We start from the raw sequence: 26,265 nt of genomic DNA on the forward strand, positions 1-26,265 counted from the left end.
ACTTTTGATAACTATTCAAATTTAGCTTTTTGTGTAGTTATTTTCTTCTGTTTAAACATGTAATGGATAATATAATTTTCAAAGGAATGTACCCAAACTGTAATGCAAAACTTAGATTATGTCTGAAATGTAAGATGTAACTAAAGATAATATAATTTTATGGCAGTTTCTTATTACATTTGAGTTTTTCTGAAGTTTTATAGAAGATTAAGCACAATGAAAATGAATGCAACATTTGTCTAAATGGTTATATCTTATGTAGAATTTTATATTAATTTGTAAAATATATAAAAATAAAGAAATAATACATAGAATAAGCTTTTAAAAAAACAGTGTTATAAAATTAGCTAGTCAGTTGTTGAATTTTTTTAAGTTGGAATTTTATCAAGTATACCAAGGTAAATAATTGCTCTTATTAAAGGACTCTCAACAAAGAATACGTGATCAACTTCCATCTTGGATAGATCAAGAAAGAAGCTGGGCAGTGGCCACATTGAAGGTACTCCTTTTCTACCGTGAGGGATATTGACATTTTTCTGTATTGAGTTATTTCTGTTTATATTTTTTTATGTGCTACTTACTCATACTCAGTGTTGATGTTTTTGTGAATATGACATAAAACGTCTGGGTAAAAAGGTATCAAAGAACTATTCTGATTAATCCTTTAATCAATTATTAATTAATTGCATTTTTCATTCAACATACACATCTTGAATCTCTGCATTGCACAAGATTCTGTCCTGTGTACCCATAGGGACTATAAACATAAGTAAATAAAAGATCCTCTAATATGATAGGTGGAAGCCTTATATATACAATAATTCAGGATCGGTAATGAGGTACAGTATACTTATGTTGAAAAGAGTTTCAAATTTTCATTTTCACTTCTATTTATCTTTTAAATATCTCTCATACTCGACTCTTCTCCAGGCTAACACTCTCTTAGTTTTGGCTTTTGCTATTTAACTAGATTTAGAAAGTTAGTCCCTGCTTCTAATCTTAGATCTCTCCATTTTATTCTATCCTTTATGTTTTAAAGTTTACTTAAAATAGTGCCCTATTTAAAACCTTTTAATGTTTCTTATCACTCAAGGATGAAGTCCATAGATTTTTTGGATAACATATAAAATTATCCATAATCTGCTCCTTACTTGCCTCTTCAGTTTTACTTCCAGTCCATTCCCTCAAAATTTCTTGTATTTGCTGGTTCCCTTATTCCCTTACCTGGAATGCCCTTTGACTGTTTTGACTGTCAAATGTCTATTTTTTAGGACTTACCCAAAGCATTACCTCCTCTATGACTTTTTGCCTGATTTCTCCATTCTGTCTTTTCTATCAGCATATATCTTGAACGTTCCTATATCACAGCACCTACCGTACTAATACAAAATGATTTGTTTTCTGGCTCTTCTCCTAGATTGTAAGTCCACTGAGATTAGGATTCTTGCCTTATTAAACTTTATTTCCCTAACATTTAGTGTTAAACCTGACTAATTTTTCCTTTTGTTTATTCAGTGAATACCTACTGTATACCAGATGTATGGACAATTTTTGTTAACTACTTATTTTTTTGAACAAATTAAAATTATGAGCAAACTGATGGCATTCTTTTTTTTTTTTTTCTTTAGGGTTCTCTATGTATAGTATCATGTCATCTGCATATAATGACAATTTTACTTCCTCCTTACCAATTTGGATGCCTTTTATTTCTTTCTCTTGTCTGATTGCTGTGGCTAGAACTTCCAGCACTATATTGAATAGAAGTGGAGAAAGTGGGCAAATTTGCCTTGTTCCTGATCTTAAGGGGAATGGTTTTAGCTTTTCCCCATTGAGTATGATGTTAGCTGTGGCTTTATCATATATGGCCTTTATTATGTTGAGATATGGTCCCTCTATTCGCACTTTCTTAAGAGTTTTTATCATAAATGGCTGCTGGATTTTGTCAAATGTCTTTTCTGCATCTATTGATATGATTATGTGATTTTTATTTTTCATTTTGTTAATGTGGTGTATCACATTAATTGATTTGCGGATGTTGAACCACCCTTGCATACCAGGGATGAATGCCACTTGATCACGGTGTATGATCTTTTTAATGTATTGCTGAATTCTGTTCCCTAATATTTTGTTGAGGATTTTCACATCTGTGTTCATTAGAGATATCAGCCTGTAGTTTTCTTTTTTTGTGGTTTCTTTGTCTGATTTTGGGATCAGGTTGATAGTGGCCTCGTAAAAAGTGTTTGGGAGTCTTCCCTCCTTCTGGATTTTTTGGAATAGCTTGAGGTGATAATTCTTTTTTGAATGTTTTGTAAAATTCGCCTGTAAAGCTGTCTGGTCCAGGACTTTTGTTTGTTGGGAGCTTATTCATTACTGATTCAGTTTCTCTAGTGGTAATCAGTCTATTCAGGTTTTCCATTTCTTCTTGAGTTAGCTTTGAAAAGTTGTGTACTTCTAGAAAATTGTTCATTTCTTCCAGGTTGTCTAATTTGTTGGCATATAGTTGCTCATAGTAATTTCTTAAAATTTTTGTATTTCTGTCGTGTCTGTTGTCACTTATCTTTCATTTAATTTCTTTAAATTTCATTGCATTAATTTGGTTTCTCTCTTTTTTGATGAGTCTGGCTAAAGGTTTGTTGATTTTGCTTACCGTCTCTAAAAACCAGCTCTTGGATTCATTGACCTTTCGTATTGTTTTTCTGGTTTCTATTTCATTTATTTCCTCTCTGATCTTTATTATCTCCTTCCTTGTGCTCCCTTTGGGCTTATTTTGCTGTTCTTTTTCCAGATCCCTTAAGTGTGAAGATAAACTGTTGATTAGTGATGTTTCTTGTTTATTTAGGTAGGCCTGCAGTGCTATGAACTTCCCTCTTAGGACTGCTTTTGCAGCATCCCATAGATTTTGGGTCGTCGTGTTCTCATTCTCATTTGTCTCAAGATATCTTTTGATTTCTTCTTTGATCTGCTGCTTGACCCATTCATTGTTTAGCAACATGTTATTCAGCCTCCATGAATTGGTGTATCTTCCTGGTTTTTTTCCCCTGTAGTTCATTTCTAATTTCATAGCACTGTGGTCAGAGAAGACAATTGGTATGATTTCAATTTTCTTAAATTTATCAAGACTTGTTTTGTGGCCTATCTTGGAAAATGTTCTATGTGCACTTGAGAAGAACGTGTATTCTGCAGCATTGGGGTGAAATGCTCTAAAAATATCAATTAAATCAACTGGTCCAATGTGTCATTTAAGGCAGTTGTTACCATATTGATTTTCTGTCTGGAAGACCTGTCCCTTGTTGTCAGAGGTATGTTGAAATCTCCTACTATGATAGTGTTACTGTTGATCTCTGTCTTTATGTAAGTGAATATTTGTTTTATATAATTAGATGCCCCTATGTTGGGTGCATAGATGTTTTCTAGGGTTATGTTCTCTTGTCGGATCAATCCCTTTATTATTATATAGTGCCCATCTTTGTCTTTTAATATGTTCTTCATTTTACAGTCTATTTTGTCAGATATAAGTATTTCAACTCCAGCTTTTTTCTCATTTTCATTTGCATGAAATATCTTACTCCAACCCTTCACTTTCAGCTTGTGTGTGTCTTTTGATCTGAGGCGAGTCTCTTGTATACAGCATGTTCAAGGGTCTTGCTTTCTTATCAACTCAGCCACCCTATGTCTTTTGATTGGAGCATTTAATCCATTTACATTTAAAGTGATTATTGATAGGTCCATAGTCACTAACATTTTTTTTTATTTGTAGTTAGATTGTTTTCATCTTTCTTCTGTTTACAGAAGCCCTTTTAATATTTCCTGCAATGCTGACTTGGTGGTAATAAATTCCTTTAGCTTATTCTTTTCTAGGAAGCTTTTTAGCTATCCTTCAAATTTAAATGATAATCTTGCTGGATAAAGCAATCTAGGTTGTAGGCCTTTGAGTTTCATCATTTTGAGTACCTCCTGCCACTCCCTCCTGGCATTCAGTGTTTCTGTAGAAAAGTCATTTGATAGTCTTACGGGAGTTCCCTTGTATGTAACCTTCTGTCTTTCGCTTGCTGCTTTTAGGATTCTCTCTTTGTCTTTAATCTTTGCCATTTTAACTGTAATGTGTTTTAGTGTGGACCTGTTTGGGTTTATCCTGGTTGGAACTCTGCACTTCCTGGACTTGTGTGTCGGTTTCCTTCACCAGGTTAGGGAAGTTTTTGGACATTATTCAAATATGTTCTCGATCCCTTGCTTTCTCTCTTCAACTTCTGGTATTACTGTGATGCGCATGTTGTTGCGCTTAATGTTATCCCAGAGATTTCTTAAACCATTTTCATTGTTTTTTATTCTTTTTTCTTTTTTTGTTCCGTTTTGGTGATCCCTGCTAACTTGTCTTTTAAGTCGCTGATTTGATCCTCTGCTTCATCTAACCTGTTGGTAATTCCGTCAAGTGTATTCTTTATTTCAGTTATTGTATTCTTTAATTCCAACTGGTTGTTCATTATGATTTCTCTATCCTTGTTTATGTCGTCACTAAGCTCTGTAAACATTCTTATCATCAGTGTTCTGAACTCTGTCTCTGATAGGTTGGTTACCTCTGTTTCTTTTGGTTCCAATTCTGGAGGTTTCTTCTGTTCTTTTATTTGGGACATGTTTCTTTGTTTCCCCATTCTGGCTGACTCTCTGTGTTTGCTTCGATGTATTAGGTAGATTCAAGAACTAGGGTTCTTGGTTTTTCCTGGGTTATCTTGTATAGTATGTGACCTCTATATTTGACTTGAACCACTTCCTTATTCTTCTGTGCGTGTGCTCCAAAAGTGACTCTTCTGTTGTGTATATTGTCCTGTTAAAGTTGATCTTTAATTACTTTTGTTTTCTCAGTAGGTGGGATTGACTCCTAGGCTGACTAGTTGTGAGATTTGGCTCTGCCCCCAGTGGATGTTCTGTGCTTGAGGGTTGACTGCTCAAATGAGGTTTGGCCCCTATGGCCTCTTATGCCTGTAGAGAATTCCCTCTGGGTGTGTCACTTGGAGGTCAAACCCAGTAATACTCTGGTTTAGTCTGGAGTTGGTCTCTGGGTGTGTTGAATATTATGCCTTTTGGCTGGGCCATGGTGTATGGCAATTTCAAAACAAAGCAAGTCACCAATCACAACAACAACAATAACAACAAAGAGAAAAACAAATACACTCACATGTAAGAACAACCAATAACCCACACTTAACACAGGCAAAAATATCAATAATACAAAAACAAAACAAAACAAAAAAACAGCGCCAGTCTTGACTTAAGCCCACAAAGTAATCTCCAGGTTGTCCTCTGCTGTACCAGAGTCCTCTGCGTCTTGTGCAGGCAGAGCCGGCCACCTAGTTCCCAGCGTGTCCCTGGGACTGCAGTTCTAGATGCGTGGGGCTAAGGGGTCTGGATGGTAGTTTGTACAAAGTTAGTGTAGTTCTGCACATATGTGCACTGAGAGTAACACAACCAGCCCTATGCCCAGGTCTCCTGAGTCTTAGGACACTCATGTGTGTGTGTGTGTGTGTGTGTCTGTGTTTGTAAAAGCCCAGTTCGTGTGTGTGTGTGTGTGTGTGTGTGTGTGTGTTTGTAAAAGCCCAGGGCTTGTCTGCCACTTTCTGCTGACCCCTGTGTGTCTCACCACAGTTGTAACAGGCCAGAAAGGGTGGGGGCTGGGGATGGAGGAGTCTTCTCTCTCCCAGCTCAGCCGTGTCATACTTCCTAGCCACTTTCCTGGGTCACAACTGCAAGCTGGGTCTTCCCAGATCCTGAGAGCTATGGCTCCTCTATAATCTGACCCAAACTGATGGCATTCTTGATTAATAAGTCTACCGCCCTATTTCTGACCTAGACATGATTAGATAAGTTAACAAGTAGAAAACAAGTAATCAATACCTATTGATAATTGGTTTCCATTCCTTTTTTAGTAATACATATACATATGTACTTATATTGGCTAATAGCTCACTATATGTAGTTATTTTTATTTTTTAGATTACTCTCCCCAGTCTTTATCAGACCCTCTGCTTTGAAGATGTGGCTCTGTGGCATACTTTTTATCATAATTCAGTGTGTGAGCAAGAGTTTCCATCTACTCTTGCAAAGAAGGTTTCCTTATTTCACCAGGTAAGTTATCTAAATGCATGCAAGTATTTAACGTTTCTCTTGTCATTCAGAAGCCATTTAAATGAAAGCTCTGCCTGCGGGTGTCATGTAACCATAATGTGGTGCATGTGGGGAAGGGCTTCCTTGCTTTTGTCATCTTCTCCACACAGTGAAATCACTAGCAAATTTATGAGTAGAATGTTTCCCACTGTAGCTTTTCTTCCTCCCTCTGACTGATCCAAAGGTGATGTTGCTATAGAGAAATTTCTTACAGAAAGAAATTAGGGTATAGATTGTATAGGTTCTTCACTCATTTTGCAGGGTTCTATCTAAGGAAAATATATCATGGTGAGGAAAAAAGGATTTTTTCCCCATTGTATTTCAAAATAAAATGATGAATGATGAAATCTACTGATGGGTTCTACCCAGTCTTTTGGAGAGGCAAAGGGCTTAGAATTGAAAAACTATAGGAGTTGATACCGTGTTTCCCCAAAAATAAGACCTAGCCTGGCAATCAGCTCTAATCCGTGTTTTGGAGCAAAAATTAATATAAAGACCTAGTATTATATTGTATTATATTACGTTATGTTATATTATATTATATTATATTATATTAATTATATTATATTTTATATAAGACCCTGTCTTATGGTAAAATAAGACTGGGTCTCATATTAATTTTTATTCCAAAAGACGCATCAGAGCTGATCACCCGGCTAGGTCTTATTTTCTGGGAAATACGGTACTACAGAAGTGAGTTTTTCATTTCCTGGAAGTGGTTCTGTCCCCTTTGTATCTCCTTAGTGAATTCCAATTTACCAGGTATGTTTAAAAAACAAACAAACAACAACAAAAAACCCTTTATTTGAAAACATATACAAAATTCAGCATAAAAATACTGATTTGAAAATTTTAGGCAAGATTTTTGGGCCTCTGTTTTCCTGTCATCAGGAGTGCCTTACCTACTTACCCTATTTTTTCCTGGCATTTGGCAACTTATCAGATCCTGTAGAAGTAGCTAATCCTCTGACCATTACATGCTGATGTTTACTTTTGATGATAGATTTGAGGAAATAAATGGATTTTAGTAATGTTTTGACTATTGAAGATTTGTCTTTGGATATATATATATATCTACTGTGGCAGTTTGAGGCATAGTAAATGTTGTGTAACAGTGATGAATATTCACTTGTTTTAGTAAACAGTTGTTTAATTAATTAACATTAACTGTTGTTTAGTTAACAAAGCTATTGTGGGAACATTATTATTTAAAAATACCCTGAACTTTACTTTAAGGTTCTTGTGGTGCAGGCTCTCAGACCAGACAGATTGCAAAGTGCAATGGCTTTATTTGCGTGTAAAACTCTGGGTAAGTGTAATATTTTTCTAGAACTAGACCACTGACCTGAATTACTTGTTTTTAATTTACATGTTATTTTATGCTGAGCTGATTTTAGACAATTATAGGTCTTAGTTTTTGTTTTTTCATTTTACTTACTTTACAATCTCTACCTGGTTTAAAAAATAATAATTCTTTGTGTTGGATATGATCATATTTAATGTATTAAATTTGATGCATAATTGACATCCTATATTTAGTTAAGATGTTTGAAGTTTTAAAAATTTTCTTATGAAAACATTTTAGACATTTAGACATTTGTCTAGGATTAAGATTTCAAAGCAGAGAATCAAACATTTGATTTAGACAGCGTAAAATGTACAGATACCATAGTCTTACGGAAAAAAAGCCTTCAAAATGAGTTATTTTTGCTCTAAAACAAACAAGAAAAAGAAAATTTGTGTGTCTTCAGATTGTAAACAAACTGTGCAATATATTTTTAAATGTATTTCCGATATTATGATCTGAAGACTTAAAAGTTATTAATACTTATTTGGAAATAATAACTTATACCATATTTCCATTTGCACAAGAAAATTTGAAAAAACTGTGTTAAAAGAAAGAATATTAAAAGTATTTTAGTTGAAGCGTAGAGTCATCCAAGAATAATAGATCTTTACTATTCTAAACTGCAAGAGGTTTTAGAAGTATATTGGAAATGAAAAGTTTGGCATAGTTAAAATAGTATGCTGACAATTTTTTCTAGAAATCCTTCATTTCTATTTAATTTTTCTAGATATATGTATGTGAAATTTTATACTGAAATTATTTATTAATTGTAACTTATGAATATTTCAATCAAGTAAGCCTAATGTGAACAAAGATATTAGCGTCCATGTTAAGAAATGCTTATGAGCATGCTTTATTTTGTAACTGAAGAATTTAACATGTTGCCAATTATAAACACATATTGAGTAATAACTGTAGGCATATGATAAATTTGAAAATTATCTATTCCTATATTTACCCCTTAAGTTAGCTGATTGACGTAGCCTTTTGCTGGCATTTTTGAGAAAATGTTAATAAAAGGAAAAGGTAGACATTCTTTATTTCTTACCAACAAATCTACCTACTACCCGCATTGGTAGTCATATTCATTCTGCTTTTCCTTCTGTTACATATTATGAATGAATGCCCTTGCTTTAACTAAAAGCCAACCCATTTACTCTGTGTGTGTGTGTGTGTGTGTGTGTGTGTGTGTGTGTGTGTGTGTGTGTGTATTCCTGCCATTATCCTCTTCTCCTGCGTTATCAATTTCTCCTTCTTTACTGAATCATTTCTGTCGGCGTATAAACATTTTGGTATCACCTGTGTTAAAAATGCCTCCTGTGACCCTATTCCTCCATTGCTCTCATTGTATTTGTTTCTCTTTTTTTCCTATTTATTTCCTTCTGTAGCAAAACATGCTGAAAGTGTGTCTGTAATCAGACACTAGAGTAACCCGTTTTTTCAAATCTCATTCTGTCTTTAACTCATTCTGTTTGGACTTCCATCCCTATAGTTCCACAAGATTGCTCTTGTTACGATTGGGGCAGAAGGGTTATCACTTTGTGAGGGGTGTAAATGTCTAACTATTTCATTGTTCTGTACACCTGAAACTAATTAAAAAAAGAGATGAAAACTAAATTAAAGTGATGGTTTGAAAATAAAGAGATGGACCACAAAAAGAAAACAAAGGTTAATGCTATTTTCTTCCATATTGCTATCTGTGCTTTTGTTTTATTTAATTCCTCAGTAAAGTTTATTCTTCCTTCTTTAAACATTCTCCACTTTCTTCTCTTGATTATTCTATTTGTTCTTTCATATGTCAACCCTTTTAGGGTTCCTTTTCACTTTTTTTTTACTGGCTGCTTTTCTGCATGTCTTCTGAATGTTGGAGTAGTCTTCAGTCCACTGCAGTCTTGTTCTGTTTTCCCTTCTTTCATTATTACACATTTTCTCTTTAGGTAACCTCACCCAATCCTCAGCTTTAAATGGCATTGGTCAAAGTATATGAAATTTTATATGTGTATGAAATATACATATACAAATATGGTTATCTTTTATCTCTTATATGTCTTTTATCTCTTATTTCTATCCCTGACTTCTTCCTAGAATTCCACAGATGCATATATTCACATACTTATTTGATGTTTTCATATAACATTACATCACAAATTCAACATGACCAATACAGAACTTTTGATTTGTCTATACTAGCATCTACTCAATTACTCACACCCAAATCCCAAAAGTAATCCTTTTTCCCTTTTCCTTATTTGATATACATAATCTACAAGCAAGTCCTTTTAATGTCATTTCTAAAGTGTACTCTGAATTCATTTACTTTTTGTCATTACTACAAACCTAATGTAAACCACTATCATCTATTACCTCAATTACTGCCATGGCTTTGGCTCTATCTTCAGGATATATCCAGAATCCCATCACTTCTCACACCTTCACTGCCATCTATCACTTTGTTCAAGCCGCTATCATATGAGTAAGATTACTGCCATTCAGATATCTTTTTCCCCCACTTCCAGTTTATTCTCAACACAGCAGCCAGAGTGCCTTTCCCAACATGTTAAATCATATCACTCCTCTGATCAGGATTTCCTGATGGTATCTCATCTTTCTAAATCCTTACAGTGTTTTACAGTCTTATCTCTTCTGATCCTTTACTTCCCCTCAGATATAATCTACCACTCTCACTCTTGATCAATCTTTCCCAACAATAATAGTCTTTTCCCTGTTCTTCTAGTGCTTCCAGTGTGTTTCTACAATCCCAAGACCTTAGTATTTGCTATTCCTTCTTCCAAGAGAGATCTACCCTTAGTTACCTCCATCACTTTTCTGCTCAAATATTATCTTTTTTTTTTTTCTTATTATTTTCTTTTTTTTTAAATTTATTTATTGGGGTGACAATTGTTAATGAAATTACATAATTTCAGGTGTACAATTCTGCATCACATCATCCATAAATCCCACTGTGTGCTCACCACCCAGAGTCAGTTCTCCTTCCATCACCATATATTTGATCCCCCTTACCCTCATCTCCCTCCCCCCACCCCCCTTACCCTCTGGTAACCACTAAACTATTGTCTGTGTCTATGAGTTTTTGTTCCTCATTTGTTTGTCTTGTTCTTTTGTTGTTTTGGGTTTATATACCACATATCAGTGAAATCATAGGGTTCTCTGCTTTTCTGTCTGACTTATTTCGCTTAGCATTATACTCTCAAGATCCATCCATGTTGTCACAAATGCTCCTATATCATCTTTCCTTAACGCCGAATAGTATTCCATTGTGTATATGTACCACAACTTCTTTATCCATTCATCTATCGAAGGACATTTTGGTTGTTTCCATTTCTTGGCCAACGTAAACAAAGCTGCAATGAACATTGGATGACACGTGTCTTTATGTATAAATGATTTCAAATTCTTTGGGTAGATACCCAGGAGAGGGATTGCTGGGTCGTATGGTAATTCTATTTGTAATTTTTTTTTTTTTTTTTTTTTTTTAGAAGGCCTCACATGTTTATTTCTGAACCAACCTACTAGTGCAGAAACATATTAAAGAGAAAACTCATTTTCCTTATAATTTCCCAATAAAACACACCCCACCCAACTGTTCAGATAGTAGCGATCTTTTCAGTGCCATGGTTAAGATCCAAGCAATCCTGACACAGCAAAAATATGTGGTGCCATCTCATGTGCGATTATTCCTTATAGACCCAGCTTGGTTCTTCTCCAATGTCTCCTCTTGGAGTTGTACCTGATTTTATTACCAGTTTTCATCCGAGTCCATTGGGGAATGGGCCGATTCTGCTTTTGTTTCTTGGCCAAGAACCGCTTGATCCTGAAAGTCTTGTGAGAAGACATGGCGAGGAAGAGTCAGCCGCACGCGTACAATGGCGGCGAATAAAGAGAGCTATTTGTAATTTTTTGAGGAACCTCCACACTGCCTTCCACAGCGGCTGCACCAGTCTGCATTCCCACCAACAGTGTATGAGGGTTCCTTTTTCTCCACAGCCTCTCCAACACTTGTTGCTATTTGTCTTGTTGATGAAAGCCATTCTGACTGGGGTGAGGTGATATCTCATTGTGGTTTTTATTTGCATTACTCTGATGATTAGTGATGTTGAGCATTTTTTCATATGTCTATTTGCCATTTGTAAGTCCTCTTTGGAGAAATGTCTCTTCAGGTCCTCTGCCCATTTTTCAATTGGGTTGTTTGTTTTTTTGTTGTTGAGTTTCATGAGTTCCTTGTATATTTTGGATATTAGACCCTTATCGGAGGTACTGATTGCAAAAATCTTTTCCCATTCAGTCGGTTGCCTCTTTATTTTGTCAATGGTTTCTTTTGCTGTGTAGAAACTTTTAAGTTTTATATAGTCCCATTTGTTTATTTCAGCTTTTACTTCCATTGCCTTTGGAGTCAAATTCATAAAATGCTCTTTGAACCCAAGGTATATAAGTTTAGTACCTATGTTTTCTTCTATGCAGTTTATTGTGTCAGGTCTTATGCTTAATTCTTTGATCCATTTTGAATTAATTTTGGTACATGGTGACAGATAACAGTCCAGTTTCATTCTTTTGCATGTGGCTATCCAATTCTGCCAGCACCATTTATTGAAGAGGCTGTCTTTCCTCCATTGTATGTTTTTAGCTTCTTTGTCAAAAATTATCTGTCCATATTTATGTGGTTTTATTTGTGGGTTCTCAGTTCTATTCCGTTGGTCTATGTGTCTGTTTTTCTGTTAATACCATGCTGTTTTGATTATTGTAGCCCGGTAGTACAAGCTAAAGTCAGGGAGTGTGATACCTCCAGCACTGTTCTTTTTTCTGAAGATTGCTTTGGCTATTCGGTGTCTTTTGTGGTTCCAAACAAATCTGATGATTTTTTGTTCTATTTCTTTAAAAAATACCATTGGGATTTTGATGGGGATTGCATTAAATCTGTATATTGCTTTGGGTAATATGGCCATTTTAACTATGTTGATTTTCTAATCCATGAGCACGGAATGTTTTCCATTTCTTTCTGTCTTCTTCAATTTCTTTCAAAAATGTCTTACAGTTTTCAGCATATAAATCCTTCACATCCTTGGTTAAGTTTATTCCTAGGTATTTTATTCTTTTTGCTGCAATTGCAAAAGGAATTGTTTTTTGTATTTCTTTTTCTGAGATTTCATTGTTAGTATATAGGAATGCAATGGACTTTTGTACGTTGATTTTGTAGCCAGCAACTTTACTGTATTCATTGATTGTTTCTAACAGCTTTTTGGGGTATCTTTAGGGTTTTCTATATATAGCATCATGTCATCTGCAAAGAGTGATATTTTAACTTCTTCATTCCCAATTTGGATTCCTTTTATTTCTTTCTCTTGCCTGATGGCTCTGGCAAGGACTTCCAACACTATGTTGAAAAGCAGAGGTGATAGGGGGGAGCCCTGTCGAGTTCCTGAACGTAGAGCAAAGGGTTTCAGTTTTTCACCATTAATTATGAGATTAGCTGACGGCTTGTCATAGATGGCCTTTATTATGTTAAGGTATTTTCCTTCTATACCTATTTTATTAAGTGTTTTAATCATAAATGGATGTTGTGTCTTGTCAAATGCTTTTTCTGCATCAATTGATATAATCATGTGATTTTTGTCCTTTATTTTGTTTATGTGATGTATCACATTGATGGATATGCGGATGTTGAACCATCCTTGTGCCCCAGGGATGAACCCCACTTGGTCATGATGAATTATCTTTTTAATGCATTGTTGTATTCGATTTGCTAAAATTTTCTTTAGGATTTTTGCATCAGTATTCATCAGAGATATAGGTCTGTAGTTTTCTTTTTTTGTGTTGTCCTTACCAGGTTTTGGTATCAGGGTAATGTTGGCCTCATAAAATGAGTTAGGGAGTACTGACTCTTCTTCAGTTTTTTGGAAGAGTTTGAGCAGGATTGGTATTAGATCCTCTTTGAAGGTTTGGTAAAATTCACTAGTGAAGCCATCTGGTCCAGGACTTTTGCTTTTGGGAAGGTTTTGGATGACTGATTCAATTTCTATACTGGTGATCGGTCTGTTTAGATTTTCCAGTTCTTCATGGTTCAGCCTTGGATGGCTATATGTTTCTAAGAACTTGTCCATTTCTTCTAGGTTATTGAATTTGGTGGCATATAGTCCTTCATATTATTCTTGAGTGATCCTTTGTATTTCTGTGGTGTCCGTGATAACTTCCCCTTTCTCATTTCTGATTTTGTTAATTAGTGTCTTTTCTCTTTTTATCTTAATGAGTCTAGCCACGGGTTTGTCGATTTTATTAATTTTTTCAAAGAACCAGCTCTTTGTCACATTAATTTTTTCTATTGTCTTTTTGTTCTCTATTTCATTAAGCTCTGCTCTGATTTTTGTTATTTCCTATCTTCTGCTGACCTTGGGTTTCAGTTGTTCTTCTTTTCTAGTTCTTTGAGGTGTAACATGAGGTTATTTATTTGGGATTTTTCTTGTTTCTTGAGATAGGCCTGTAACGATATAAATTTCCCTCTTAAAACTGCTTTTGCGGCGTCCCAAAAATTTTGGTAAGATGTATTTTCATTGTCATTTGTTTCTATATATCTTTTGATCTCTCCTCTAATTTCTTCTTTGACCCAGTCGTTCTTTAAAAGTATGTGGTTTAATCTCCATGTATTTGTGTTTTTTCCTGCTTTCTTTTCGCAGTTGATATCCAATTTCAAAGCCTTGTGATCAGAGAATATGCTTGGTATGATTTCAGTCTTTTTAAATACGCTGAGGCTGCTTTTATGCCCCAATATATGGTCTATCCTTGAGAATGTTCCATGGACACTCGAAAAGAATGTATAGTCTGATGTTTTAGGATGAATTGCTCTATATATGTCAATTATGTCCATTTCATCTAATGTGTCATTTAGGGCTGCCTTTTCGTTATTTATTTTCTGTTTGGATGATCTATCCATAGCTGTCAATGATGTATTTAAGTTCCCTAGTATAATTGTGTTTTGGTCAATTTCTCCCTTTAGTTCTGTTAGTAGTTGCTTGGTATATTTTGGTGCTCCCTGATTGGGGGCATAAATATTGATGACTGTTATGTCTTCCTGTTGCATAGTCCCCTTTACCATTATGGCCGCAACCACCATCACAGCCGGTCCTGCTTCCACAGCTCCCTCCCCTTTGCCGGAACTATTTGGGCTGCGAATCTGTTTCTGCAGTCCACAGTTCTCAGAACAGCAAAAATCCTGTTCTTTTGATCTGACACTGCTACTTTATCGCTTCTAGCACTGGGCAGGTGGGGGCAGGGCGAGCTCTGGGAGGGTAGGAAAGGGGCGGCTAGTCTCAGTGTCTAAGGCTTCTGTTCTCCACTTGGCAGTGAGGGCTTAAACCACAGTTTTCAGCCTTCTTCCCTCAGTCTTTGCTCCGAGGTCTCTGCCGTGAGCGTTGGGTTCAGCCGTGTTATAAGCTGCCCCCTATGCCCTGTGGGCCGTAAACGGAGCCCTAGAAGTCCGAGTTCTTCCCTCTCCCGCAGCTCCAGTAGTTCCGGGATGTAGCGAGCTCGGAGCACTGAGGTAGGTCTGCATCCTGTGCCCGCGTGGCTCCGTTCCCGCACTTCTCCCTTCCCTCCTCCCCCGCTTGTGCGATTCGCCCACCTGGAGGTGAATTCAGTAGTGGACCTCTTCGTCTTGCCTGTCTGCTGTGCAGGGAGTCCTTTGTGGAGTTATTGTTGTCTGATTAGTTGTGAATTCCAGGAGAGCTTTACAGAGGCTCACCTCACGCCGCCATTTTGATCGTTCCTATCAAATATCATCTTTTCAGTGAAGATTTCCCTGAACACACTATATAAAAATAACATACTCTTTCCTGAGCTCTTTATAGCCTCCTTTACTTTGTTTATTTTCCTCTGTAACAATTATCACCGTCTGACATATTGTTATTAATTTGTTTATTAATTGTTTGTCTCCCAACTAGAATATAAGCTACATGAGGGAACAAATTTTGTTTTGTTCACAGTTGTACCCCAGTGACTTAAACAGCTTCTGGAACATAGAGGCACTATAAATGTTTGATAAATCAATGACTGCCTTCCTAATTGGTCTCCCTACTTTGTTTCTTGCTTCTTCTCTGATCTCTTCTCTCCAGAAAGCAGTGTAATCTTTTTAAAAACTTAAACCATGTCATTTCTGTTTTTTGCATAAAATCTCCAAATTCTTCTCAAAACACTTAGAATAAAAATCTATATTTCTTATATAAGCTTACAAGGCCTCACACAGTCTGGCCTCTGCTTACTTCTTAGACCTTATCTTGTACCCCTCTTGCTTGCGCCTCGTGCATCAGTGGGCAAATCAGCCTAGGACCTTTGCATTATCTGTTTGCTCTATGTTTTTCTTTCTCTCTCAGATGTTAACTTATTACATTAAGTTCAGATGTTAACTTATTACATTGCATTTTCAGGGATGTCTGTCTGGGCCATCTAATAAGTATCAGCACATCAACCTGTTTTAATTCTCTATAAAGTAACACTCTCTGGTGTATTTCTGGCTTACCTGTATATTTATTACCAGTTTATGAAACTGGATACAAGTTTAAGTAGAACAAGGCAATTTTCAGAGAGGTTTTTATTTTTTTTTCCAGAGCGTTTTTAAAGAGTCTATTCTTTTCTCACCCATTTAGTCTTCAAAACTATGCTTTTGTGTCACATTGCACGTAACCTTCGTAGTTTGACTGTACCTACTCTTTGGAATACTTCGGTTATGGTACTATTTCATTTCCAGATTAAATGACATTTAAGATTTAACAGCATTAAGTAAAAACCTCATGATATTCATATATTCAAGTGCTTTGAAAGTTTAATGTATTTCTAAAACCATACTCTAAGCAAAAAATATGTATACTGGTGTATGGCTAGACAACTTTATTTGGTCAAATGGTTTTATTAATACAGTTTCGCATAAAATTGGAGTTTTTATTATACGAATAAGTTTTAAAACTTCAAATTGAGAATTACAAGCACTTATCTCTGTAATCAAATTTTAGAGATTTGATTGCAAATGTAATTTCTTGAGCATCATTCATGTGGAAAGATTTTTATTAGGTTTTAGCAGTCTTTTTTATAATATGTAAACTTAAAAATAGTTACTTAAAAAATGTGGTTATGAAAGTAATTTTGATATAAAGATTTAAGTTAGTAGGCAAGCCTCAAAACTTCTAGGCATGCCGCTTTAATATATTTCTACAAACCAAACTTTATGTACTAGCAAAATCAACTACATTACTTCTTAAAAATCGCAGTTACGAGATGCAAATATTCTGACTTCTGTAATTCAGATTTAATTTTGACTCTTTTTATTAACTATTCTGAGCAAGCTATTATGCTTTGTGTATTGTGGTATTATAAGACGTTTCTGGAAGGTGCTGCAATAGCTACTAAAATAGTAACTTCTTAAAAGTTTTCCACCAAAAAGCCTTGTGGAGCCTTGCAATTTTCCTAGTTTTACAATCCTCTATTTTCTTATTCATGCTAGCAACCCATCCTGTGCACCTTCCTTCCATAGCTTAATCTGTTTTGTGAAATCTGTGTCTAAGAGGAAAGGAAGGACATAAGGAAATGTGTATTCATTTTCTATTGCTTCTGTAACAAATTGGCACAATTAGCAGCTCAAAACAACATCTATTTATTATCTCACAGTTCTAGAGATCAGAAGTCTGGTGGGCTCATCTGGTTTCTCTGCTCCAATTCACACAAAGTAAAATCTAGGTATTGACCATCTGGGCTCTTACTGGGAAGCTCTGGAAAGAATCCATTTCTAATCTCCTTCAGGTTCCTCACAGACTTCAGCAAACCACGCAGTTGTAGGATTGAGATCCCATTTCCATTTCTGTCATTTGGTCTCCTCAGCTTTTAGAGGCCATTCTTTGGTTTGTCCACCCCTTCCACCATCTTTAAAGCTAGGAGTGGCAGATTGATTCTTTTTCATGCTTCACATCTCTCTGATCTCTCCCTCTGCCTCATTTTTCCTGCTTTTTTTCTTCTACTGCATCTTTTTGACTTTGGCTGGAGAAAATTTTCTGCTTTTAAAGGCTCACGTGGGTGGCTGGTTAACTCCATTGTTTAGAGCGTGGTGCTAATAACACCAAAGTTGCTGGTTCGATCCCCACATGGGCCACTGTGACCTGTGCCCTCCTTAAAAAATACATACATACATACATACATACATACAAAACAGTCTCATGTGATTAAATTGGTTCATTTGGATATACAGGATAACCTTATTTTCAGGGCTGTAACCTTAGTTGTTACATCAGCAATGTCTCTTCAGAGCAGTACTTACCAAGGAATAGAAATCTTTAAAGCGTTAGTTTTAGAATTCTGCTTACCACAAAATGTTTGACTTGTTTTGTTTCCAGGCTTGAGTATTCCATTTTAAAAGAGTATTTTCCCATTTAATTGGTTAATGTATATTCAGTTAGATAGTAGTTGTTGATTGTCCCTTTTTGTTGATCTTTGTGGTACATTTTTATAGTTGTCTTTTCTCTCCAATAAAGGAAGAGTAATTTCGTACACTTGATGCTTATTAGCCTCTTTGTTAAGAAGGATGAGATGAATGAGGAAACATGATTAGGTTGGTGCAAAAGTAATTGCGATTTAAAAGGTTAAAAATAATTGCAAAAACCGCAATTACTTTTGCACCAACCTAAGAATTTATTATATCTACCACTAGTAATAGTTTGGTATTAATGTTCTACCTTCTTTACTCACTTGTGTACCTGAAAAGTGCAGCAGTTATATTTGTTCCTTTTTAAACAGCAAATTATTTCTTTTTTATTTTCTTTGTATTTTATCTGAGTAAAGTAAAATACTATAAAGATTTAAGTTATTTCTTTAACATTTTTAGTTCTTTTTTTCTTTTGAAAGATATTTTATATCTTACAGATTCATATGAAAAGACAGTATCCCAGGATTTACAAGTAGTTCAACACTATGATAATTTATAATGCAATGAACATTTTGGACTCTGCAATTGTATTGAATAATTTTGAATGATCACATTGACAGTTCTAATGGTAGTATCATGAGTCAAAATTACTTGGGTTAATAAAAGCAATGATTATATATAGACTCAGTACTCTTAAAATGCAATGGAGATTTTGTTGGAGTTTTGTAGGCAGTATGGCTAACATAACATGAATGCTTCACCTATGTTGTCTTAAATGGTATAGTTTTCATGATTTTTTATCTAATCAAAAATGATCCAATTCTTTGAAATGAGTTAATGAACATGTATTCATCTCTGTGGAATTTTGACTAGTAGTAATAATTGAATTTATGCTAGAGTTTGGATACAAAAAGGTGGACAAAACAGAGATGATTCCTGCCCTTATGCAGTTTCCAGTTTACATTTGTTAAATTAAGAAATGATACGGCAATTTGCATATAAAGTTTTTAAAGACAGTTTCTGTTTGGCATATGTTTTCCAAATAAAACATGTTTTAGTCAGTAGTCAGTTATTTGAAACTATATATTTTTGATATATCTTTACCACATAATACATCTATTAGAGGTCTATGACAGATACAGAAAAATAAAAAGATAGACCCCTGTTATTTCATCATTCTGAGATCATCATTATTGACATTTTTACATATACCTTTCTATTCTTTTTAAGCACATAGATGTGTATACATTACAATATGGAATCATGTTGTCTATCCTGTTGAGTAATCTGCTTTTCAGTTAATCATCATGTTTGTAACTTCAATTCCTTTATAATGCTATCAGCAACTCTTCATTCAGATTCCTTAATGTCTTTCCCCTAGTTTTTAACTAATTATCAACAGCTACATTGAACGTCCTTGTACCTACTTCTACATTCACATTTTAAGTTGTTTCTTAAATTAAGTATTATAATTTACTGCATCAAAGGTCATGCACATTTTTAAGACTTCTGCTACATTTTATCAGACAGTGCATTTAATTGGCCTAGAATGTTTATTGAGTTTATGCATAAATAAATGAATGTTTGAATGAAAATATTTCTTATTACATTGCCACAAGTACATAAGAATTATTTTCCATAGGTCTTAAAACAGGATAATTGTTAGCAATTTAAATTCAGGTGAAAATAAAATTCATATGTTATGCCTCTGGCAGCAATTCATCAATTTTAAGTGGCTGTTGGGGTAAATTTCACCTAGTATTAGGAATATTTCTGCCCTTGAAAATTCTTATTTATTCTTATGGGCTGTTGTTAAGTATAGAAGGGAGTGGTTCAGGTGTGAAATTTGTCTTTTTAGGAGGGTGTGGGGACAAAGCCCCCAAAAAACAGTTTCCAGGCTCTCTGCCTCACATAGAAAGGTGCTGGCTCGGGTAGTAAATGGCCATCAACTGTGATCAGATGGCCAGCAGCTGTGGCTAGTTGGCTGTCAGCTGTAACCCGTAGGCCATTGGCCACTACTATAACGGCTGTGGCTACACTAGCAGAAAAGGAATGGGGGCTAGCAAGAAGATGGTGGCTGGCAAGCGCGGACTGCTGTTAGGCAGATTATGTAGATCCTGCTTCCTGTGTCTCCAGCCCAGCCGCCAGCGAGAATATATTGGTTTGACTCCCCTATCTATGGCTCCGTGGGTGTTCCTTTTTGGCCTTACCGTGTCCTGCGTTCTTGGGCGGGGAGTGGGAGCTGAGACCCTGCATGACAAATGGCGCAGCGAGCAGGGTCATCCGCGTGACAGAGGGTCATCTAGAAATGACTTTTTGGCCCATCTTGATGGCATTTAATTCATATTTTAAAGTGTTTGCTACAGAAGTCCTTAAGAATGTCTTTTTCCTACTATTTTAGAATTTCTGAGGTGCAATTTTGTCTATTCATTTCTACTTTTGAGGATATAGGGAAGCCTTTCTTGTCTCTGTAGTCACTGTTACATTTTACTAATCTACTCTTTTAACTCTTGTATCATACTCTTCTTTTTAGCATAATTCAAACAAGTATATTTTTGATCATTAATTGAATTGTGTTTTCTTTAGTTTGGCTATTACTAAATACATTAATAATGGAAAAATGCAAATTTTAGTAGAAGAGGTTTAAATATAAATTCAAAATTATTATTTCTTGTCTGTGTAGTACTTTTCTAGTTTGTGAAGAGATTCAGAGTAGAAAAAAAGCACAGATGAATTGTGTTGAATACAGATAACAGTTAGTAGCTGGGTAGCCTTTGACAAGACATTCAATTTCTTTGATTGTAAATTTCCTTATACATAAAATAAACTACCTGGTATAATGCTTAGCATAGAATAGGTGATAAATAAATGGAATCTATTTTTATTATTATATTCCATTTTGCCCCCAAATGACTTATGGATTGTTTTATCCCTCTTTTACAATTTAGAAAACCAGGGCACAGTGCATTTTAGTGATTTGCATAGGGTCTCATAGCTAACAAACATACACTGAGACCTATATATTTCTGTCTCCAAACTAAGCATTCCATACCACTTTTACTTCTCTTAATGCTTGGACATAAGAAAGAACGTTAATTCTATATCGTAACAGTGAAATTGTTTACAAAATCATGTGGAAATCTGATTCTCTATATACATGGCACAAAGTAAGAGCTTTGTTATATATAGGAAGGAAAAGCTGTATAAATGGATGGTTGGACCAGTCTTCTCTTGTAGGAAGAAAGTTGTGTATTAACACCACAATCCTGATTGTGTGTTTCTTCATCTGTTAAATGTGGTAATCAGATCAGGGTACCTAATTCATAGTGTTAAAATAATTAGATGATATCACAAATGTAAAGCATTTACAAAAATGTCTGACACCTTAAGCATTCAACAAATGTTAGTTATTACTACTATGTGCATGATTTTAGAGTATGAAAACTTGAATAGATATGGGATTATAATTCACTTAGTTGTTCTCTATTATATATTATGTCATTAGTTTTAGTAGACTTTTTTTAATTCATGTTGCTTCTTTTTAATTTCTTTAATATATCTTTTAGGATTGAAAGAGTTGTCCCCACTTCCTCTAAATCTCAAACGTTTGTACAAAGAGACACTAGAAATTGAACCCATCTTGATAATTATTTCCCCGGGTGCTGATCCTTCTCAGGAACTTCAAGAACTTGCTAATGCTGAAAGAAGCGGAGAGTGTTATCACCAGGTTAGTACATTTTACCCTGCTGTTTTTGCTAAAGCTTTAAATGTTCCTGCCGTGCTTGAACCTATTAGTGAAACACATTTTTGCTGTTGTTGTAGTAAGCTGAATAATGTCCCCCCAAAAGTATCCACCTCCTGGTTCTCAGAACCTGTGAATTTATTACCTCACATGATAGGAACTTTGCAGATGTAAGTTAATCTTGGAGAGGTTGTCCTGGATTATCAGGTGGGCCCAATATAATCACAAGGGTCCTTATAAGAGGGAGGCAGAAGAGGCTGAGAGAAAGAAGAAGATGTGATGACAGAAGCAGAGGTCAGAAAGATGAGAAGATATTATGCTGCTGGCTTTGATGATGAAGGAAGAGGCCGTGAACAAAGAAATGTAGGTGGTTTATAGAAGCTGGGTAAAACAAGGGATAGATTCTCTCCTAGAGCTTCCAGGAAGAACATAGCCCTTAAGTACTAACCCTTATTTTCAAACTAAATCCCTTAATTTTAGACCAGGGGGATTTCTAACCTACAGAAGTCTGGTAAGATAATACATTTGTCTTGCTTTAAGACTCTAATTTGTGGTAATTTGTTATAGCAGTAATAGGAAACTAATATATTTGCTTACTTTTTAAGAATAATTTAAAAAATGTATTTGGATGCTTTTACAGTAAATAATAGCAATATTTACCTGCAAAAACTGAAATGAAAAAAATATATAATTTTTTTCAGAAAAATGTATCTAATATACTGACCTTTTTTCCTGAAGTAAATCTAGGAGCTTTAGTTTGTTCAGATTACCTTTTTCTCAATTCAGTTTGCATGCAAGTTTGAAAATTTAATTACCCTGTTTGTGACAACTGACTAAATAAAGTTTTTTCATTGGGAAAATAATTAATAATGATTAAAAAGCAAATAGTTCACAGTAACTGAAAATGAAAAATAAGAATATTATAAGGATCATAAATAGAAGATAGCAAAAGAGCAGCAAGACTCAGTTTTACAGGTTTTGCACAGTCTAACTCTAGGGAATTTCATTCAATCCTACTTATAGTATTTTAACTATTCATTAGGACAATATTAAATTATCAATAAAGTGTCTTGAGGAAGGGGAGCCCTTTTCTACAGGCTGTATCTGTTAGCAGTGATCTTGGCAGAAAGATAAAACTATATACATTCATAGTAGGTTTGACTATTTAAACTTCTGGAGTTTTGTGCACTGGACTTGCTAAATTGTTTAATATAGTGACACCTTTAAACTTGGACATACTTATTCATAATTTTCCTGTTATTTAAAAATGTTGTTGCCATGCTGAATATGTATGCTAAGGATAATAATATATTCTTAATGTAAAATTTATTTTTTAATTCAAGAAACTGGTGTGGTTTGGGGGTACTGTGGCTAACCATCTTCTTGACATTTTCCTGTTGTGCTTAAAAACAATTTTCTTATTGTAAATTTCTCCTAGGTTTTCATGAACCATTAAGCTGTTTTCACACAATTTATGCCTTATGGAAAATTTTGAGTTGCCTGTTTTTAGCTACTATTTCAGTTCAACAACATATTTATCCTATCTTTTACTCTGTGTTGTACATTCCTTTCTTTTATTTTTTTGCATTTTAATATATGGCAAACTAATATGTGTATTGAAACAATTAAACCTGTATTTGTTTCGTGCCAGGTTAGACCTTGAAAACTTAAAAAAAAAAATCAATATATGAGTAGTTGTTACCTGTTTTATTGTATGTTTTAATATGCAGCGAATTAGATAATGGTTCCCACTCTGAAAGACTTAATAGTCTAATTGAAAAACAAAATCAATACTTGTAAAAGTCAACTAAAAATAATGAAATGGTATTTTGTATTCATTATGAAAAAAGAAATCATTATGGTTTGAAGTAATCTATAACAGTTCTCTTCAAAATGTTTTGACCATGTAACCAATAAAAAAATCTGAGCCAGGACTCTCAATATATGTATACTTAGAAATTATATACATATATACACTTTACAGATATAGCTGTATTGATATACAAGTATTACATAAATTATCCTTTAAAAACATGGAGTTGTTTAGACTTGTTATGGTAAGTAGACTCTTGACAAAAACTTTTATAGAATCTTAGATTTAAGTGGTCACCTGGTCCAAGCATTTAAATAATAGAGAAATCCCATTTACTGAATATAGTATGTAGGGTCTTTCAGCTTCTACTTGAATACTTTCAATGCTTGGAAGTTTTTTGTTGTATAAAGTGGCCTGTTCTACTTCATGAATGTTCTAAGTGCAGGTGGGCTATAGGGACTGAAAAAAATTGGTTGGAATTCCAATGAGATGAGGATTCTTATTCCCTCTCCCCCTTCATTTTCTCCCCTTCCCCCTTTTTGTCCTCCCCGTCCTCCTCTGTCTGAGAAGCAATAGAGGAGCAGAAGGCTGAGGATAAAATCTTGAGGTTCACCAACATGTTAAGATTTGCTAGATGATGAAGGGCCAGGGTATGACACAGTTAAAGAATTAGACCAGGAGCTTGAGAGCCAAATATATTCTCTCTTTGGAGAAATTAAAAGAGAAGTAAATTTCAAAGTATTCAAGACTATAGTTATAAAAACAATTTTTTAAAAAAAATCTATGTTTGAGAGGGTAAGAAATACAGCAAATAGTGAGCTGAGGAACACAAGACTATTCAATAATTATTTATACTGTTCATAACTTGTAAACCTGTAATGATAATATATTTTTAAAAAATAAAAAGTATATAGTCTGATATTACTTATTGAAAATTGAGAACCCTGATTACATGTTACAACATTTTATCAGATTTGTTGTTTTATTTTTATTTTTATTTTTGTTTTTTCAGGTTGCCATGGGTCAAGGTCAAGCTGATTTAGCAATTCAGATGTTAAAAGAATGTGCTCGCAATGGAGACTGGCTCTGTTTGAAAAACTTACATCTTGTGGTATCTTGGCTGCCAGTTCTGGAAAAGGTAGATTCAGATAAATGTGGTGCAGATAATATCTAATATACTCAATTCAGCAGTCTCCAAGGACCATCAGTATTAAAATATGTCATTCATTATTTATGATTTTTTTGAAACTAGTATTTGATGAGAAATCATTTAAAATCTGTTAAGTATTTTCTTCTTCAACAGGTACATTTGTACAAACCAAGATGGATCTTTTAATAGGAAGTCTATAAAAATCTCTTTTTTAAAAGCATTTATGGAAAGCCAAGAAATTATTAATCAGGATTGAAGGGAGGCTTAGAGATTTTTATTCAGAAGAAAAGTAGTGAAAAGCTTTCAAGGATTGTTGAAGATCTGTTTATAACTTTACTTTCACTTTATGCTCTTGTTCTGTTTACCTGTATGGGGAGAAAAGATGTAGAGGAGTGAGAAGGAACTGTAGAGCTTGTACGTGCTAAGGAAGCTAGGATGTAAACTGAAGCAACCGTTTCGTTTAACTCAGTGGCTCCAGGATGAAAATAACCTTAAGATAGAACAAATCACTGGGTAGGTTTTCAATGCAAACCTGGATTTAAGTCCAGTATTTATTTAAGAAAAGATGTATGGTGTTGGGTAGTTAGAGATGACTCTGAAGACAAGATGTTCCTTGAAGGCTCTATGTGATGCAGCTAAGTGCAGAGGGGGGGCAGATATCATGGTTAATTTCAGCAACATAAGTAGATACATAGTGGTGGAGACGTTCATGCTTAGTACAAGGAATGAAGACGTCCTTGAATATACTGAAAAGGCCAGGCAGGACAATGTAGGGAAAAGGAGTTAGATGTGTAGGAAAGGGCTAGGTTACGGAATACTGAGAACCATGCAGAAGAGCTTGGAATTTTTGTCCTAGGACAGAAAGTCGAAGAAAGTCCATAGCATGGGAATTAATAACTAATTCATTTACTCTCACAGAAGTATCATTGGGAATAGAACCAAACAGAATAGAGTATAATTATGAAAATAATTTTTAGACTTCTCTTTTAGAGTTATCAATATTTCTTATCAATATTCATTTATTCTACAAACCCTTGCTGAGTACAGAAAAAAGCTTGGAACTGTCCTAAGTGCTGGTTACATAAAAAATTTGTACCTGTTCGCTAGGAATTTAGTTCAGAACCACATTAATAATTAATATGTATTTGATTAACTACAGAAATTTACAAAATATCATCAGTGATTAATTCCGCTTGGGATTGTGGTAATAAAGAGTTGGAGAAGATATTCCCCTAAGATACTATGTTTTGACAAATGAGTTAGAATTTGTCAGGTTATAAAGAGAGTAACAGACAAAATAATGATGATTATAGATACAAAGCCATAAAAATTTGAATAAGTGACTAAAGCATACAGCATGGGTAGGTGAATTGGTATGGCGAAGTTTTCAATTTATATCATAGGCAATAGGATACACTAAAAATTGTCAAAGGAATTGATAACACTGTGTAACTTGTGGAAACATGAATTGAAACTATGAGAACCAGAAGGCGTGAAGAAGACTTATGGTTTAGTCATAGCAATTACAGTTAACACTTCTTTTGTTCTTACTGTTTATCAGCCACTGTTTTAAGTGGTTTACACAATACTGTGAGGTAGGTACTATTATTACGTCCTTGCTTAGTAATGGTGTAAGTAA

General features: G+C 34.7%; 2 protein-coding genes across 5 annotated transcripts in view; one reads left to right on the forward strand and one right to left on the reverse strand.

The window, feature by feature from the left end:
• Positions 1-26,265, forward strand: part of DYNC2H1 (dynein cytoplasmic 2 heavy chain 1) — a 289,185-nt gene that overhangs the window by 151,657 nt on the left and 111,263 nt on the right. For all 4 annotated transcript variants that reach the window (XM_081063149.1, XM_081063152.1, XM_081063150.1 and 1 more), the window contains 5 exons: positions 422-499; positions 5,989-6,120; positions 7,396-7,468; positions 21,488-21,648; positions 24,489-24,614. In XM_081063149.1, the coding sequence (XP_080919275.1) occupies positions 422-499; positions 5,989-6,120; positions 7,396-7,468; positions 21,488-21,648; positions 24,489-24,614 (570 nt within the window). The remainder of the gene's footprint in view (positions 1-421; positions 500-5,988; positions 6,121-7,395; positions 7,469-21,487; positions 21,649-24,488; positions 24,615-26,265) is intronic.
• On the reverse strand, positions 11,003-11,394 carry LOC308503490 (large ribosomal subunit protein eL39-like). The gene has a single exon (XM_081062768.1). The coding sequence runs from the start codon at positions 11,360-11,362 to the stop codon at positions 11,207-11,209; it is 156 nt and encodes a 51-aa protein (XP_080918894.1). The 5' UTR covers positions 11,363-11,394; the 3' UTR covers positions 11,003-11,206.

This window comes from Rhinolophus hipposideros, assembly GCF_964194185.1.
Source record: "Rhinolophus hipposideros genome assembly, chromosome: 10".
Taxonomy (NCBI): domain Eukaryota; kingdom Metazoa; phylum Chordata; class Mammalia; order Chiroptera; family Rhinolophidae; genus Rhinolophus; species Rhinolophus hipposideros.

Bases quoted from the DNA above. Each gene is read 5' to 3' on its own strand.
- LOC308503490 (XM_081062768.1), bottom strand. From the start codon at position 11,362: ATGTCTTCTCACAAGACTTTCAGGATCAAGCGGTTCTTGGCCAAGAAA.